This window comes from Geotrypetes seraphini, chromosome 2 (assembly GCF_902459505.1).
Source record: "Geotrypetes seraphini chromosome 2, aGeoSer1.1, whole genome shotgun sequence".
In the NCBI taxonomy this organism is placed as follows: domain Eukaryota; kingdom Metazoa; phylum Chordata; class Amphibia; order Gymnophiona; family Dermophiidae; genus Geotrypetes; species Geotrypetes seraphini.
The window spans coordinates 116,387,665-116,405,262 of NC_047085.1; the positions used below are offsets into that span (position 1 = coordinate 116,387,665).

A 17,598-nucleotide genomic window follows, 5' to 3' on the forward strand; every position below is an offset into this window, starting at 1 on the left:
TTGTACCTGGAACAATAAAGTTAGGTGACTTTCCCAAGGTCACAACTTTCTGCAGTAGAAATCCAAACCTGGTTTCCCTAGTTCTTGGCTCACTGCACTAACCATTAGGCTAATCTACTCTTCACATTAAAAAACATAGCTTTGGTATCTGCAACTTAACACAACTCTTCAAACATTTCCCTAGATGTTAATTATATCAAATTCTTGCTTTCCCTGTAGACTGTGAAGATAAAACAAATAAGAACCAAGAGGTCCAGTTTTCAGTATGGATGTCCTTTTTTGAAATTTATAACGAATACGTATATGATCTTCTGAATGTATTTCCTTTACCCAAATGTCAAAAACGTCCGGTGTTAAGAATCTGTGATGATCAAGCTGGAAATTCTTATGTGAGAGGTAAAAAATGAAATTTTTTTTTAGTGTACATGCAGTGCTAGTAAATAATAGTTGGTATAATATTTCTTTTTTTGTTGATAGACTTAAAATGGATATGTATTAATAGCTCTGAGGAAGCTTCCAGAATTTTGAAAATAGGAAACAAAAACCGGAGTTTAGCTTATACAAAAATGAACCAGAAGTCAAGTAGAAGGTATGATTATACCATTTTTTTATTCAGATACAATGCTTAATATAATAGTGAATGGTAGAGACAATTCATTCTATTTCTGTGTCTTTTTTTTTTTTGCTTAGCTATCCATACTGGCACCCCTCTATAAGTGTATATTAGTCAGATGCAGACTGGACTGTATTAATATCTTAAGTCATTTGGATACATTTGACCTCATGCCTCAATGTACAGTATTATGCTTAACAGTTAAAATAAACTGCAAGTTGTCTCTAGCATCAAAATGTACAGTGTGGTATAATATCCTTTCTAAATTAAAAGGAAAATATGGCAGCAGATTTATTGAATGCTTCATTATTTATTTAGATATTTAAGCAACAGTTTTCTCCATTTGTATGGTTGTATGTTCGATGTTATGTATGTATTTTGTAAACCGCTTAGGTTTAAGCAGCTTAGAAATTTACCCCCCCCTTTTTTTTTTTTTTTTTACAAAACCGTTGCTTCTTTTTTTAGCACCAGCTGCGGCAGTAACAGCTACGACGCTCATAGAATTCCTATGAGCGTTGTAGCTGTTTACCACCATGGCCAGTGCTAATAACCGCGTTATGGTTTTGTAAAAGGAGTGGGGGGGGGTTATAAATAAACACCATAACAAAATGCATACTTTAATCTTAAGAACACAAACCACAGTCAATTGCTCAGTGACTTGCTAAAAAGCTGTTTGCAACTTTTTTTTTTTTTTTTTCTGTGGGGTTGTTTTTTTTTTTCTGAAATGTAAACTTGAATTGAATCATTTCACAAATGGTTTTGTAAATGGACATTTTCAACAATTGAAATTGAAATTGTATAAATTTGTAGCGAAATAATCTCAAGAAAAGACATCCTCAATCAGTGACGACTTTCTAAGAGCCTGGTGCAACAGAATGAAAAATTTGCTTCACAATTATTTTTATTACAAGAATTATTTTATTACAAGAGAATAGCACACAACAATCCACATATTCAGCAAGCCAACAAAAAACAATACCTCATATCCAAATACAAAAAAGCACCAAAGAAAACAAAAAGTATCATTTTCAAAAAAATTTTCCCCCCGTCCCTCTCACCCCTTCCCCTCCCACACAAAATAAGAAAAACAAGAGGGAACCCCCCCCTCCATCCAAACAACAGAGACATGAACACAAATTTAATGAGCTTTAACATATATTATCACACACATACAGGAGTTCCCACTACTGCCATATTGGCAAACTACCTTTAGCACGTATACTGTGGCACAGGTTTAATTAAGAGACTGCTTAATGGAAACTGAAAATAAGCTGTTTGGGGTTGAGGAGGAGGAATGTATGATTTGACTTTTGTTGTCCAGAGAGAAAAATAAGAGGATCCCAAGTTACTCATTGGGAGTGAGGAGGTCTATTTGCAGAGTACAGTAACTTATTTCTGAATCAAATTAGATATGTCAGGTACATTCTTTGAAGTTACCTCAATCATTTTTCTATCACTTGCAGATGATCTGACAAATAATATTCAATTTTGCCTATAGACTGGTGGTGAACAGTAAACTCCAAACATGGTTTATGTGCAGGTTAGACTGTGGCTATACAGTACACTGTTCTTAGGTTTGCCTAAATCTTCCTTACACCAGGTGCAAATGCTGTGCATTTGTTAGGAGACTTGAACCAAAAAGATTAGATTCTCATCCATAAGTATCACACTGGCTGCTGGTAGAATACTGTATAGGTGGTTCACAGTTCTGGTATTGGTCCTCAAGGCAGAGTCACAAAATCTTGCAAATATGTTCCCCTAGATAAGATATGGTTGGAGGCAAGGATTTTGTCAGTACTATCAGTCAAGGAGTGGTGAATGGTTACCTATGAGAGGTCTTTTGCAATTGTGGTCCCCAGTCTCTGGAATATACTATTAGATTTTTTTCACTCAGTCTCTGTATTCATTTTTTGCTAATTGGTTAAGGGTAGGGTACAGCAGCTAACATTTTGTTTAGGTTGGGCATCTGGTGGAATTGGGTTTAATGAAGACTCTCTTATATGAGTGATTTTTAGATATGGATTTTTTTTGTTTTTCCACAAGTCTCATACTAAATGTTGGAGGTAGCATGCTGCTCTGTTGAGTCTGGGTAATTTCTCTCCAGTCCTTCTTGGATGCCACAGGTACTCCTTGGGCATCCATCCAGGGAACAACCCCTCCTCCAACAGTCCCACAAAAGGCAGATCCTCACTTTCAACCTTGGCCAATCCGCATCACGGATCAACTGTTCAACTTCAGGACTCTTCACTGTCCATTCAGTGGCCATTTCAGTGGGCACAGCAGAATCTAGATCTAAAGGTGAAAAAACAGTGTGACAAGGCGATGGCTGCTGCCAGAAGGATGCTGGGCTGTATAAAGAAAGGCGTAGCCAGTAGAAGGAAGAAGGTGTTGATGCCTCTGTACAGGTCATTGGTGAGACCCCACTTGGAGTATTGTGTTCAGTTTTGGAGACAGTATCTGGCGAAGGACGTAAGAAGACTTGAAGCGGTCCAGAGGAGGGTGACGAAAATGATAGAAGGCTTGCGCCAGAAGACGTATGAGGAGAGACTGGAAGCCCTGAATATGTATACCCTGAGCAGCATATATAGATTCCATTAGCTTAGTAAGAAATGGAAGTAGGGTTGTCATCTGGCATTCTGTAGTTGAAGGGCATGACCAGGGTGTGTTTGGAGGCATATTTCTCTTGGGAGCACAGTGATCTGTTTGGCACATATGGAAGAAGCTTAGCTGACATTTAGTCTGGTACCATGTTGTGCAGGGATTTGTACACTAGCATCGAGCCCTTAGACTCAATGTTTGGTTATGGCTAGCCAGTGGGCTGATGATAGAGCCTTGGAGATAGGGTCGTGGGTGTGAAGGTTCTTTAGAAGTTTGATTGCTGCATTTTGTACATGTTGGCATTTTATATTCTTTGCTGTGAGACCATTGAATAGGGTGTTGCGGTAGTCCATGCAGGAGAGTACAAAGGTGTAGAGAAGTTGGGCAACGTCAGATTTGAAGTATAGTAGTAGCAGGATCATGAGGTGCTGCTGTTCTCATACATTAGGTAGTTTTACTGAGCTGAGGGAAAGATAGAAGACTGAACTTTGTGTGCTGTATGGAAGGTGTGAGGTGGTAGAAAGGGACAGGAATAATGTGCGAGAAGTGCATAGGGCTAGGACTTTATTCTGTGTGTGGCTAATTGTTGAGCAGTGGGTCTTGGTTCAAATAAATAATGAGGGGGTTGAAAGGAAGTGAGGTATTTGAGGACCTGATAGAGTACAGCTGTATTAGGAGCTTTGGAGATTTGAGGGTCGTGTAATTTTTTTGAAGCAAGTAGAGCAGCTTTGTACATTTTTAAGAAGGGTGGGAGTGGATTGATGGTACCATTTCTGATTAGCCTGGCAAAGTTGCATTAATTGGGGTAGGTCTAGGGTGTACTAGGGCTGAGTAGACCTGTGTGTTAGTATGAGTGTGCATAATAGGAAGGGCAGTGGTATCAGAAGCTTTCTGGAGGCCCATATTCCAGATAAACCTGATTTGCAAGGGAGAGATCGGTAAAGGAGCAGAGGTTGAGGTTAAGCCCTCTTGAGAGATTCAGGAATGAGTTGGTTCAAATCTCAAAATGAGGCGCAGAATCTGTACTCCTTTGAATAGTGTATGTAAAAGAAATTAGAATGGTCAGTCCATGACAGGGGGAGTGAAGAGGAAATAGTCACTGAGTGAGTGTTGGCAGCTGAAGGGAGCAAGAGATGTAAGATGTGTTCATCTCGTTGAGTAGAATTGTGCACATATTGAGTCAGGTTTAAATTGGAGAAGGTAGCCAATAAATAAGGGTAAAGGGGATGGTTACAATCAAAGTGGTTTACATATTTTTTTAGACAGGTACTTATTTTGTATCTGGGGCAATGAATTAAATCATTTGCTTAGTCATAAGAAGCTATAGTGGGAATTGAACTCACAGTCTCAGGGTGCTGAGGCAACTGCTCTAACCACTAGACCACTCCTCCGCTCCACTTGAGTGAGGAAGGAGGTGGTCATCATAGTAGATGTTTAAAGTTGCTTAATATCATGAAATATTTAGAGGAAGTGCAGTGATGACCTTTGGAGCAATTGAAAAGAATGGACAGAGGGTGGAGGCAGATGGTAGGAAAGAAGAAAATTTGATAGTGGAGAACATAAAAACACTTTCTAAATTGTGACCGTTACCCTTGGCTATAGGATATAAATATGTACCCAACTTGAAGATAACCTTTCTAACAAAAGTGAATTAAACCCTGCTGCCCTTCACAATTTCAGTTTGAGTAGATTCAAATTTAAATGTACAGAAATGTGTCATTTTGTTCACTTAAATGTTTTCTTAAGTTGCAGATTGTATAAACTTTGTTTGTTTTTTTGCCAGCCACAGCATATTTTCTCTACGGTTGTTAAGAGTAAGTGTGGAAGATGAACCACATATTCTTGGAGTTTCAGAGTAAGTTTTTGTGGGGGGGGTTTTCCCCATTACTTTCTAGTAGACTGTTGACTTAGGGCTCCGTTTACAAAGGTGCACTAGCGGTTTAACCGCCAGATGCGTTAGCCGCTACCGTCTCCTCTTGAGCAGGCGGTAGTTTATGGCCAGCATGGGGGTTAGCGCGTGATGAAAAGTCGCGCGTGTTAACCCTGCTAGTGCGGCTTTGTAAAAGGAGCCCTAAGTTCAAGTTATGCTGACAGATTATTGAGCTAGTTATCCTCAGCTGAAGGTTAAATAATTTTATAAGGCCTATTGAGAAGATTTTCATTGTCAACATTTTTTTTTTTCCCATATAAATTTGAACTGTTGGCTCTAGTACTAAATTCTTATAGTTTTTCTGGTTAGATTATGCCCACTAGATAGAATGCTGATATTGGCAAAAAGTCGGCCTATTTTCTGTTAACATCTTAAGTGCCACCTGATTTTGGTTTTTAAAATTTTTAATTCCATTCCATTATATAGACTGTCTCTTTGTGATTTGGCTGGATCAGAACGTTGCAACAAAACTCATACAGCTGGAGATAGATTAAAAGAAGCTGGGAACATCAATAATTCTCTTCTCATTCTTGGCAAGTGTATTGCAGCACTGAAGCAGAATCAAAACACCAAGTAAGTTGACTAATTTGAGTTAAATTGCCACTTTTTTACATTAAGGTAATTTTGTGTAGGTGGGGAGATGGATGTGTCTGTCTTTGTTTAAAACTAGACTATATATAAGGAGACTTGTTGATTCTCGAAATATTATAGCACCATTGAAAATGTACATATGTACAGCAGAAGACTGGGTTGTTTTCAAAGCACATATGCGCAAGAGTGGCTTCACATAGGATTTGTGTATATGTGCATATATGCTTATATAATTCATCACAGTAGCCAGGAAGAAGATGGCCTTCCTCAGAATGGAGGTGGATTTGTGACTGGTGAGAATCGCAACCATCATACACTCCAAGGTCAAAGATGTATATTAGTTGGGGTTATGTATGACTTTGATCTGCCAAGGTCTGTGCTGCTTTAGTTGCTTATGGATAACTTCTCTGAGTATTTTGGGCTGAGTTTTGTATTCATCCACAGAGGAACAAATTCTTCTCATCTTAATTTTTTTAAGTAGAAACAGCTGCCCTTGGTTGCCTAGTAGCATGTTGACTTTCAAACATCAAGTTATGTTTCACTGGTTTTCTGTAGACTGTGGTTAGCCTATTTCCTGCTTGTAAACACACAACATCCAGAAAGGACAACTTATCAGATTCCATGGAAAATGTAAATTTCTTATTGTTCATGTTAAGACTAGTCCAGATGAGTCAATAGAGCCAGAGAAAAACTGCTTAGAACTATCTTCACTCCCTTTTAAAGGGGACTGGTGAGCTTATGCTGCCTTCAGCTCCTTTGTATTTCTCTGACTCCAGCAGATGGTGCAAACATGTGATCTGGTGTAGCAGCTATGAGTAGGCCATGCCCAGGAAGACCGTAGGCCCAGATACTTGGTGGAATATAGTATTTTGGAGGCTGATTTCCCTCTATACTTGGGAACAGAGTAGAAAGGTAGAATTAGCTGGGCTGGTCTACCATGTGGGTTTTTCCCTTTCTCTTCTTGTGGGAGTTTATGGCTGCAGTGCCTATTCTACTCTTGGGAGATCTGAGGTAAAGTTCCCCAAGTTTCAACTAACTTTTTTTTAGGTGGGGGGGAGGGGAGACACGTGCTTTCAGTGCAGCTTACTCAGTCTCCTGATCACACATGGGGGCTGATGGATTACGATTCAGTCAGGAGTACTGAAGTAATCATATTCTTTCTTCCCCCCACCCCCCTCATTACTTGTTTTCAGTAGGGCTGCAGGTAAAGTAAGATGAGACACTGCAAGGAAGTCATGGCGATTCAGTGTGTCAGCCAGGGCATTTGACTTTGTTTGGCATGGCGTCCTGCTTGTGTGTGTCCCATTTACAGAAGGTTGCTCTTGGTTTGCTTTCTGTTGGCCTGAGAGCAAGCAAGCAGGCATCAGCTAGGCAAATGCAGTCTGCTCCCCTTCCAGTTTATCAAATTTTCTAGATGAGAACATCAGAAGGAGTAGGAAAGCAATGGGCAAAACTGAAAAGAGCTATTGTAAGGGCAACAAACCATTTTGTAAACAAAGTAAGAGGAAAAGAAGGCCACTTTGGTTTTCAAAAGTAGTAGGTGAGAAGGAAAAGAGGTTAGCTTTCATAAACTACAAAGGATTGCAGAAAGAGGAATACAGGCAAAAATATCTGGAAAAGTTGAGAATCTGGTCAAGTAGTCAGGAAAGCAAAGACGCAAATGGAAGAAAATATAGCTGACATGGGGAACAAGGCATTTTTAAAGATATATTACTGATGGAAGGAAGTGCAAAAGTGGCACTGTGAGAAGAATATGTAGAAGCTGATAACGATAAGGTTGACTTGCTTAACAAATTTGTCCTACATTCAATCGAAGCACCAGGAGCATGACCATAGAAGACAAAAGTAAATAGGGCAGCAGGTGTGATAGATCCTGATTTTCAGAGGATTGTGTTTGTGAGGAGCTAGCTAAACTAAAGGTGGACACAGTAATTGGGCCAGATGATGTACATCCGAGGGTACTGAAGGAACTAGGAGAAGTTCTGATGACTCCACTGGCTGACCTTTTTCAATGCTTCTCTAGTTGGGAGTGGTACTGGAGGACTAGAGAAGGGCATATGTAGTCCCTCTCCACAAAAGTGGAAGTAAAGTAGTAGGAAATTAGTCTCATAAGTCTGACTTCTGTGGTAAGTAAATTAATGGAAACTCTTAAAACAGAGAATAGTGAAGTTTCTGGAATCCACTGGCTTATAGGATTCAGGGCTTATAGGATTCACTAGAGGCAGGTCTTAAAGTCCTAAATAGCATTTATCACGGATGTACATTTTAATTATATACACAGCCTGTGTCCACCAGCGTCTACTAAATCATGCAAGTGGTATGTCAAACTGATTTTGAAAGGTGGGATTAATTTTATGTAAGTACATTTCTAAGCGGACTCAAAAGTGGCTATTAACTGTGTGGGGATTTTTTCTTTCTTTTTTCTTTCAAGAGGAAAGCAGAGATACATTCCATTCAGAGAAAGTAAATTGACGCGCTTATTTCAACCATTCTTTTGTGGTAAAGGCAAAGCCTGTATGATTGTCAATATAAACCAGTGTGCCTCTACTTATGACGAAACATTGAATGTAATGAAGTTTTCAGCAGTGGCCAAACAGGTGAGTAGAGTGTTTTTATAGATATTTTATTTTTTGTTAAAATTTTTAGTGTACTTGAATACCACATCATAACTAAACATTTATTTATAAAAGCTCTGTTTGGAATAGTGCTACTATATATTTGTATCAGGGGTAGGAAAGCATGTATTTATATAAGCAGCTATTAAAATGATCAGTAGTCTCAATCAAAGCATATGGGGACAGACAATGATCTCAATATGGGAGAAAGACAGGTGAGGGGAGATGATAGACATTTAAATACCTATGTGCATAAATAATAATAATAATAATAATAACTTTATTTTTCTATACCGCCATAGTCAGGCGACTTCTAGGCGGTTTACATTGTAAGAAGGCTGGACATTCAGCGAATAACAAGTACAGTACAATACTAATACAATACAATAAATCCACATATAATACAGTAGAGTGAGTCCAAATTCAATACCATACAATAAGTTTAAATACAGTACCGAATAAAGAGTCTAGATGCAGTACAATAGTCTAAATGGTAAACTTACATATTAATTGGAGATCTAAGGGTAATGAGTGTCTGAAAGATTTAGAACATCCGTGAGAGGGGTCTTAGTGGGGAGGGGACCGTTTTAGCCAATGAATTTAGCGAATAGGGTGGTTTTGATCGATTTGCGGAAAGTATTATAAGTCATGTTTGGTTCGTTTATGTGGTTTTTCAGCCATGTTTGCTGTCTGTTCGCTTGGAACTGAAAGGTTCTGTCCAAGAAGGATTTGTATCTGCAGCCTGTAATCTTTGGGTATGCAAAGATGTTTTTGTTTCTGGTCGTTCTTGTGGGGTTGTGTAGGGTGAAGTGAGTTTGTAGGTATGAAGGTGCTAGTCCCCAGGCTTGTTTGAAACAGGTGCATGCGAATTTGAATAGAATTCGCGCTTCTATTGGAAGCCAGTGCAGCTTTTTATAGTAGGGGCTGATGTGGTCGTTTTTTCTTAGTCCGAAAATTAGGCGAACGGCAGTGTTTTGTATTAATCTCAGTTTTATTATTGTTTTTTGTGGGATGCCTAGGTAGATGATGTTGCAGTAGTCAAGAATGGATAGGATCAGTGCCTGTACTAGCAACCTGAATGAAGAAGGGTCAAAGTATTTTTTTATGGTTCTTAGTTTCCATAGCGTGTAAAAGCATTTTTTCACTAGTGAGTTTGTGTGGTCGGTCATAGTTAGGTGAGTGTCAAGAGTGATGCCCAGTATTTTTATGTTTTTGGAAATTGGGTATTCGTGATTATTTATTTTTATCGATGTTCTCGTAATTTTGTCATTGGGACTAGCCAGAAAGAATACACAGGAGGTAAACTTTTCAATTGAGAGGAAGCTCTGGAATTGAGGGGCCACAACTGACTTGAGTTTCTTACAAGAATAGCTTTTGCTTTCTCAATAGTCTGGTTATTCAAGCAACAATTAATACCAAGTCTTTGCTACTTATTACCAATGAGATCTTGGTAAAAGCAGATCAAGATATTGATGCCCTTTGAGTGCAATTAGATCTGACTGCTGCTTTTGATATAGTATCTTACTTCATGTTTAATTCAACGTCTTAAAGACATTTGTTGAGGTCATTGGTATTAAATTGGATCAATTTTCCCATTGGACATACTCATCTGGAATAATGAATTGTCTCTCCAAAAGATTTTAAAATGTTCTTTTTAATTTGTACCTAGACCTTTTGGCTAGGTGGTAGGACACTTGGAATGTTGACTTTCATCTTTTTTTCAGATGATATACAAATCATCTTTATGAAAGATAACTAAGAGGAAATTTATTTTTTGTTTGTATTTTTTTAAATGAAAATTTGTAAGGATTAGCTAATTGAATGTGTGAACACAACTTGATTTTAAATGTAGAAAACTTTTCTACTATGTGGCTATCATGTAAATCCAGGTACCTTACAATTTTGCCTAGGATTGGCACTATACCTAAACACATTCAAAGTGATTTACAATATAAGGAATTAGAGTGTATATGCTACATCATATCAGTTTGAGGAGGGCAGAATTATGAATGGAGTAATATAGGAAAGAGAATGGAGGTTCTATGACTATACTGGTATAACATTTGAGTAGAGTATGGGACTTAGTGATATTAGGTATTTCAAATTAGTTATTTACGGTGTGCATGCTTTCAAAGAGTTCTTTTTAATTTTTTATGGGGAATCTGAATGTTTCCATCCTGATGTCAGTTAGGAAGTTGTTCCAGGTCTTGGTGCCAAGATATGTGAAGAGCAAGTCGAATGTGCATTTGTATTTAATCCTTTTGGGAGATGAGAGAAGCAGTTGAAGCAATTTCAGTTTTCTAGTTGACATTGACCAGGAATTGACAAATAAGTTTGAGCGGTTCAGCGGTTTTTACAAATGAGATTTGGAACATTATGCATGACAGTTTGAAGGTGATAACGAGTTTTGACAGGTAGCCAGTGCAAGTTCTTATAGTAAGGTAAGATGGAGTCAAATTTTTTTTAGTTTGAATATCAGTCTGACTGTTGTGTTTTGAATCATCTGTAGTTCAGGAGAGTAGAGTTAAGTCCCGCATAGAGGGAGTTCCAATAATCCAGCTGGGACAGAATAAGCATTTGCATTAGTACGGCAAAGTGGCTGTCTTTAAAAAAGGGTCTGGTAAGTCTTAGTCTAATCACATTGTAGACGGTTTTCTTCCTTAGGATGGATACTTGAAAGCCATACAATAGGGTGGAGTAAAGAATGACTCAAAGTACCCTGGATGTCTTGTTGATAATCCGGTGTGGATCCTGAGGTTAGAGTTACATCGGTAGGAACCAATAGAACTTTGGTTTTGCCTGGTTACTATGGATGGGCAGACTGGATGGGCCATTTGGCCTTTATCTGCCATCATGTTTCGATGTTTAGTTTGAGTTTGTTGGGTGTGACCCAGGTCTGTATTTTGTTTATTCCATTTGATATTCTCAGTTCCTCTCTGCACCTCCTCATGGGTGATTTTGACTACCGATGCCAGCCTTTACAGCTGGAGAGTGCATTGCGAAGGGCATCCGGTTCAGGGATGCTGGTTCCCCTCTCAGAAGAAGTAGTCAATCAACCAGTGGAGCTGAGAACTATCCACATGGTCCTGCAGGCATATGGAAGTGCACTATGGAGAATACAATGGCAGTAACTTATGCCAGTCAGCAAGGGGGGACCAAGAGTGCTCCTCTACATCTAGAAGCTCAAATATGATTTCAGTAGGTGGTGATCCACCTACTGGTTATCTCGGCAGCAAAGTATCCAGAGTGAACAATGTGCACCCTAGATCTTGGAGAATGGGCTCTATCTCATGAGGCATTCAACAGCATTGTGAATTGTTGGAGGTGTCTGACATTCAGTTTGCAAGAGTCCTGCAAAGAATACTGTTGCATTCAGGGCTGGCAGTTCTAGTTGCACCAGATTGGGCAAGGCGTCCATGGTATGCAGATCTCGTCTGTCTCCTGAGGGACCAGGGCCTCAGACTTCTGTGGCATCTAGGGTTGTTCACGCAGGACCCAGTCATCCTGCAGGATCTGGTTTACAGCATGGTTTTTGAGTATGCAGCCTTAACATGTAAAGACATCCAGACAGAGTGATTGCCACCCTCTTATAATCCAAGAAGCAATCAACATTAGCTCCCTATGTGAAAGCATGGCAGTATTCCCAGGTATGATTCATACAGAAGAGTGAGGACCTCATTTAAAATATTGTGTACAATTCTGGAGACCGCACCTTCAAAAAGATATAAAAAGGATGGAGTCGGTCCAGAGGAAGGCTACTAAAATGGTGCGTGGGCTTTGTCTTAAGGCATATGGGGACAGACTTAAAGATCTCAATTTGTATACTTTTGAGAAAAGGCGGGACAGGGGAGATATGATAGAGATGTTTAAATTCAAAAAATCTCAACAAATATTACCAGCTAGAGGTGGGCATGCCAGGGGAGATGTCAAATTACCACAAAAAGGTGGAGAAAAAGCCTCAAATATCATAAATACGGACCGCAGACCAAAAGGACTTCAAGCTGCCACACTGCTTGTCATTGGCAAAAAACTCTACCAAACTGGGTAACCACCCACCACCGTGCACGAATGGAAAAATTCCACTTACCTGAAAATGAAGAATGTTGACACTGTCCACCAGTGTTCAAGTTGTTCACAGGAAGTACGAGCCCCAAAGCCCAATTTCTTCAAACATTCATCATTTGCCTCCAACAAGAGCCTAATATAGGGCTTGACTCAGTTTACAGATTAGATATTTAAAACATAGAAAACTACCAGAACTAATAAAGGATTACAGAATGAAAACATCATTATTTAAGATTTGTCATGTTTCCGAGTGGGATAATCTGTTAAAGACTCTTGAAATAATAAAGTTTCAAAGATATCCAAAAGCTTTGAAGCGAGAAAAAAGTTCTAATTTCAGAAGAAAGATCATTCCAAATTTTTGCAAAAGTGTATGCAAAAGATCTAGACTTATGACCTGATACTTTAGTTCCCTTAAAGGATGGAAAGGCAAGTTTATATTTTTGGGAGCTTCTTGAGTTTAACAGCCACAGGGAATTAAAAGCAATGAACCAATGGAGAAAATATTCCATGCAAAAATTTTAAAGATTACACATTTAAATTCTTGAATGAACCGGAAGCCAATGGGAGAGCCTTCTTGAAAAGAGGGGAAACATGATCATATTTCTTTTTACCAAATATTAGCTTAGCTGCTGTATTTTGAATGAGCTGCAATCTTTTTAGATTGCATTTACTTAAACTGATATAAAGAGAATTTGCATAGTCCAGCTCTCTTGGTGTCTTATTTTGCTGGTAGCAGTGGTTGGCATGACATTTCAGGTGTGCATACAAGCTGAGGATAACTAAATGGAACAGTGGCCTAGTGATTAGAGCTATAACCTCAGCATCCTGCGGTGGGCTCCAGCCCTGCGACCTCCCTGTGACCCTTGGTAAGTCACTTAATCCTCCATTGCCCCAGGTACATTAGATAGATTGAGCCTGCCAAGACAGATAGGAAAAAATGCTTGAGTACATAAATGTAAATTGCTTGAGCAACCTCCATTGATAGGAAGTTATATAAATAACAAATAAATTTTATAAAATGGTAATCATAAACATATTCATTTGTTTCTGTCATTTGGCAAAAGCCATACAGCAATAAATGGAAAACACAGTGCAAATTGTTTTAATATCAAATTGAGATACTTTTTTTGTCATGATATAGTATAGTACAACCAAACTGACACCTACAGTTGGTTGGTAGCATTTGATGCTCAGCTGTAGTAGACATATTACTTTTGCTATGTGTTTGATTAATTGTATTTACGGTATATACTGCATATCAAAGTTATCTAAGCAGTTTACAATCAGGTACTCAAGCATTTTCCCTGTCTGTCCCGTTGGGCTCACAATCTATCTAACATATCTGGGACAATGAAGGATCGATTGACTTACCCAGGATCACAAGGAGCATCATAGGATTTGAACCCACAACCTTGGAGTGCTGAGGCAGTAGCTTTAGCCACTCCTTCCTTCATGAAGTTGTGATATGGCAATTTGTATATACAGGATACGTTTTAGATTTATTGTCATCGGAAGAAAGTTATGGTAATCAAAATTTGGATTATGATTGCATGTTGTTGGAACTGTTTCTTGTTTAGTATTGTTGATATGTATGAAGGCTGCCTCCTTTTCTTTCCATTAAATGGACATGGCAATGCTGTGTTGGTTCTTGTGAAGCTCGTACATCGTTTCTGAACCTTAAGTTGGACTGCTGAAGTCTTCACTGTTGGGTGTCAGTGAGTGAAAGAACTTTGCACGTTTCATCAGATCAGGAAGATGTGTGTCAGAGTACGCCAGAGGTGTGCGATTGAATTTTATGTTAAACTTGGAAAGAGCGGTAATGAAACTCTTGAAATATTATGGCAAGCAAACGGTGGTGAAACAATTACCTGTGCTGTGTACTCTTGACACATCTCATCTGCCATGACAAAATGTACAAAATTCTTCCTCTTGTGTGACCCAACAATGAAGACTATAGTGGTCCAACTGCAAGTTCAGAAACATTGATGTATGAGCTTCTCAAGAACCAGCACAGTGTTGCCATGTCTACTTAGAAAGAAAAACAGGGGCAGTCTCATTACTTTTCAATCGGCCCTTGTCTAATGGTCTTCAGGATTTAATAGCTTATTAAATGCATATGATGGTGGTCTTCCTTGAATGGAATTTTTTTTCCTCTAAGTACAAATTGGCTAGTTAGCCTTCATAAGGAAGGGTCATCTGATGCATGTGCAGGTTAGCTCCTCTTAATGACTTCTAGAAATTTTTTTAACCTGGAAGTGCAATCATACATTTGTGAAATCAAGTTTGGTGATGTAGCTAGGCTTGTTCATTTTATCAAACAACCACAAAGGAGATATCTGTAAATAAAAACTTTAGTTGAAATCCTAGTTAAGTAAGCCAATATGGAGAAGCCCATATGTGACGAGCATGAATTCAAAGCAAAAATGAAGTAGAGGAGAGTGGATATGTCTCACTGGCTCCACAGAAAAATAAACTGAGGAGGTCCAGTATGAATATGTAATGCAGGATGTTGGGTGCATGCACATTGGTATCTCCCAAAACTTTCTAGAAACTCTCTAAGGTGAAGATCCTTTTTCTGCATAGCGTCTATTCGATGATATCCATCCCATTGTGAGGCTGGAGTTAGAGAATGACATGGGGATAAATTTTTTCCCGTCCCCATGGGAACTCATTTTCCCTGTGAGTTCTTTTCCTGTCCTTGCCCCATTCCTGCAAGCTCCATACTCATCTGCACAAGCCTCAAATACTTTAAAATTATAAGTGTTTGATGTTTGTGCTGTTAGTGCAGAGATTACAGGAATGTGGCAGGGACAAGACAACTCACAGGGACGAGACATTGAGATTGAGTTTCTGTGGGGATGGGGACAAATTTATCCCCGTGTCATTCTCTAGTTGGAGTCACTTTGTGTTTAGAATACTTGCTACAGGTAAATAACTTGTTTTCTTTGGGTTTGTACAATATTTTAGCATTGTTTAACCAATGTTGGCTTCTAAATTTTGACCATCGCCAATGAAGAGCTATTGGACAGAATGGAAATAGTGATTTAAACTTAAGTTGTATAATCCTGTTAAGGGTAAATGGTACTTAAAAGAAAGAATTCTGATCTTCATTGAATAATAGGCTTTCTTAAAATTCCAGGTGGTACAGAGAATCCAGTCTAAAGGCTTTGAATTTTTTACTCCGAAAGTTATTGGAAAGGATGGGAAGGCCATAAGGTTTGATGCTAATATTTCCATCGAGGAACTTCTTTCAGAGGAGAATCTTTTAGAAGATGAAAATGAGATGGATGTTACTGTAATGAGCCATGAGGTATTTGCAAATATACTGCATTGTGTACTATTTGAAACTAAATTGCCATTTTCAACTCAGTTTGGAAATGTATTAATGGGCCAGAGACAGGAGTCAAAGCAGATTTAAGTAGTGTCGGGGAAACTTGAGAGGATTAGATGATGTAGAATTAGGAGTCATAAGGTGTTAGAGCTTTATGCATATTGATTTTTTTTTTCTGGCATGGCGCATAACTCTTTCCTGTTTAAACATTTTGTTCTTTTTGTTCTACAGTTTTGCAGAGAGTTAAATCTCCATAATGGGAAAACTTGCTAGTTGCTATTTGTCCTATTATCTTGAATTTTCTATCAACCAGCAGGACAGTGGTCTTCATCATGAGGCGTACAGGGGCAGACTTAAAGATCTCAATATGTATACTTTGGAGGAAAGGTGGGAAGGGGGGAAACAATGATAGATGTTTAAAATATCTATGTAATGTAAACTCTAGCATTCAGTTAATCCGATTTGCAAATGAAGATATAAACCAATATCTAATTTAGCTGGAAGAAGTTATCAAACAGCCTTAGTTAACTTCATTTAATAAACTTTTGTTATATGTTCACTGGTCCTCAGCGGGCCACCACACACTCAAATACATTCATAGTGAATGGCTTTACGCTCCCACTCGTCATTGGAACCAGCCCGACCTTATATTAAATTTGACTTGCATTAATGAAGGTGATATATAAATACTAAAAGTACTTAGCTTCTAGTAGAATGCTGTGCAGGGAGAATGTGTTCTAAATATCAACATGTTTCGCCCGTTAAACTCATTGGGCTTCATCAAGATATATACTCCCTTTAAATAAACTTGCAGCCACCATTGCACAAATGTGAAAAAAACAAAAAAAACAAAAACAAAAACCAGAAACAGGCCAGGTCTCCCACCATGTTATTCGCGGTTTCACCATATTCACGATGGTTTTTAATAGAAAACAGCGAATAACATATGAGAGAGTTATTTGCGGTTTTTCTGTATTTGCGGTTCTGTTAATCCCCTATCACAGCGAATACAGAGGGAGACGTGTATTCTCAACACTCTTTTGTACTGTTCTTTCCAACTTCCATTGGGTTGAAGAGAATAAAGGGCTAGATTCACAAAGCAAACCGATCGTGTACCGATCGGTTTGCAACCGCTTAGCGACCAATTCCCTTCCGGCCCGATTCACTTACCTCTCTGCTGACCATCCTCCTATCTGTGCATGCAAATTATGGGAGGGACATTCAAAAATAGGGAAGACAGCAATTCACTACACAAAATTCTCGATCCGACTGGGCAGGCCAATCAACCCCTAAAGCGACTGCTGGGGACCAGTCACACACCTCTCTACCAACTCTCCTACTCCATTGCCTCCCTGCACTCTGTTGCCCTGATCTCGCTGCCTGTTCCAGGGGCTGCAGAAGCCTTGGGGCAGGGGGGGAGAGCAGTGCCTGTTGGTTCCCTGACTTCCAATTATGCTGCATCTAGCAGAAATCAGTATTAGCAGCCTTCCCTGCAGTGTGAGCCTGCGGGTTTTGAAACAGGGCTGCACACCGCAATACAGCCCCGCTTTAAATCCATGGGCTCACACTGCAGGGAAGGAGGAAAGAGGCTGCCGCCCCTGGTGGAGATAGGAGCAGGAGAGTCGGGCCCGAAAAATAACCCAGTAAAAAAAAAAAAGGACACAAAATGCATGTGCAGACCATCTGCAGGGAAAGCAATGAATGTGTATATGAGAAATCTGCATGCACTACCTCTTTGGTACAACAAAAACCTAGAAGCAGTTTAGTTAAAAATGAAGACACATGATTCATTAACAATGTCTTCATTTTGGACTAATCTTCTGCTTGGTTTTTGTTGTGCACATTGCAACAAATT

General features: G+C 39.1%; 1 protein-coding gene across 5 annotated transcripts in view; it reads left to right on the forward strand.

Annotated features, from left to right (window-relative positions):
• Positions 1-17,598, forward strand: part of LOC117355711 (kinesin-like protein KIF20A) — a 104,055-nt gene that overhangs the window by 51,265 nt on the left and 35,192 nt on the right. For all 5 annotated transcript variants that reach the window (XM_033934661.1, XM_033934659.1, XM_033934658.1 and 2 more), the window contains 6 exons: positions 220-396; positions 478-589; positions 4,995-5,066; positions 5,568-5,714; positions 8,164-8,329; positions 15,552-15,722. In XM_033934661.1, coding sequence (XP_033790552.1) covers positions 220-396; positions 478-589; positions 4,995-5,066; positions 5,568-5,714; positions 8,164-8,329; positions 15,552-15,722 — 845 coding nt within the window. The remainder of the gene's footprint in view (positions 1-219; positions 397-477; positions 590-4,994; positions 5,067-5,567; positions 5,715-8,163; positions 8,330-15,551; positions 15,723-17,598) is intronic.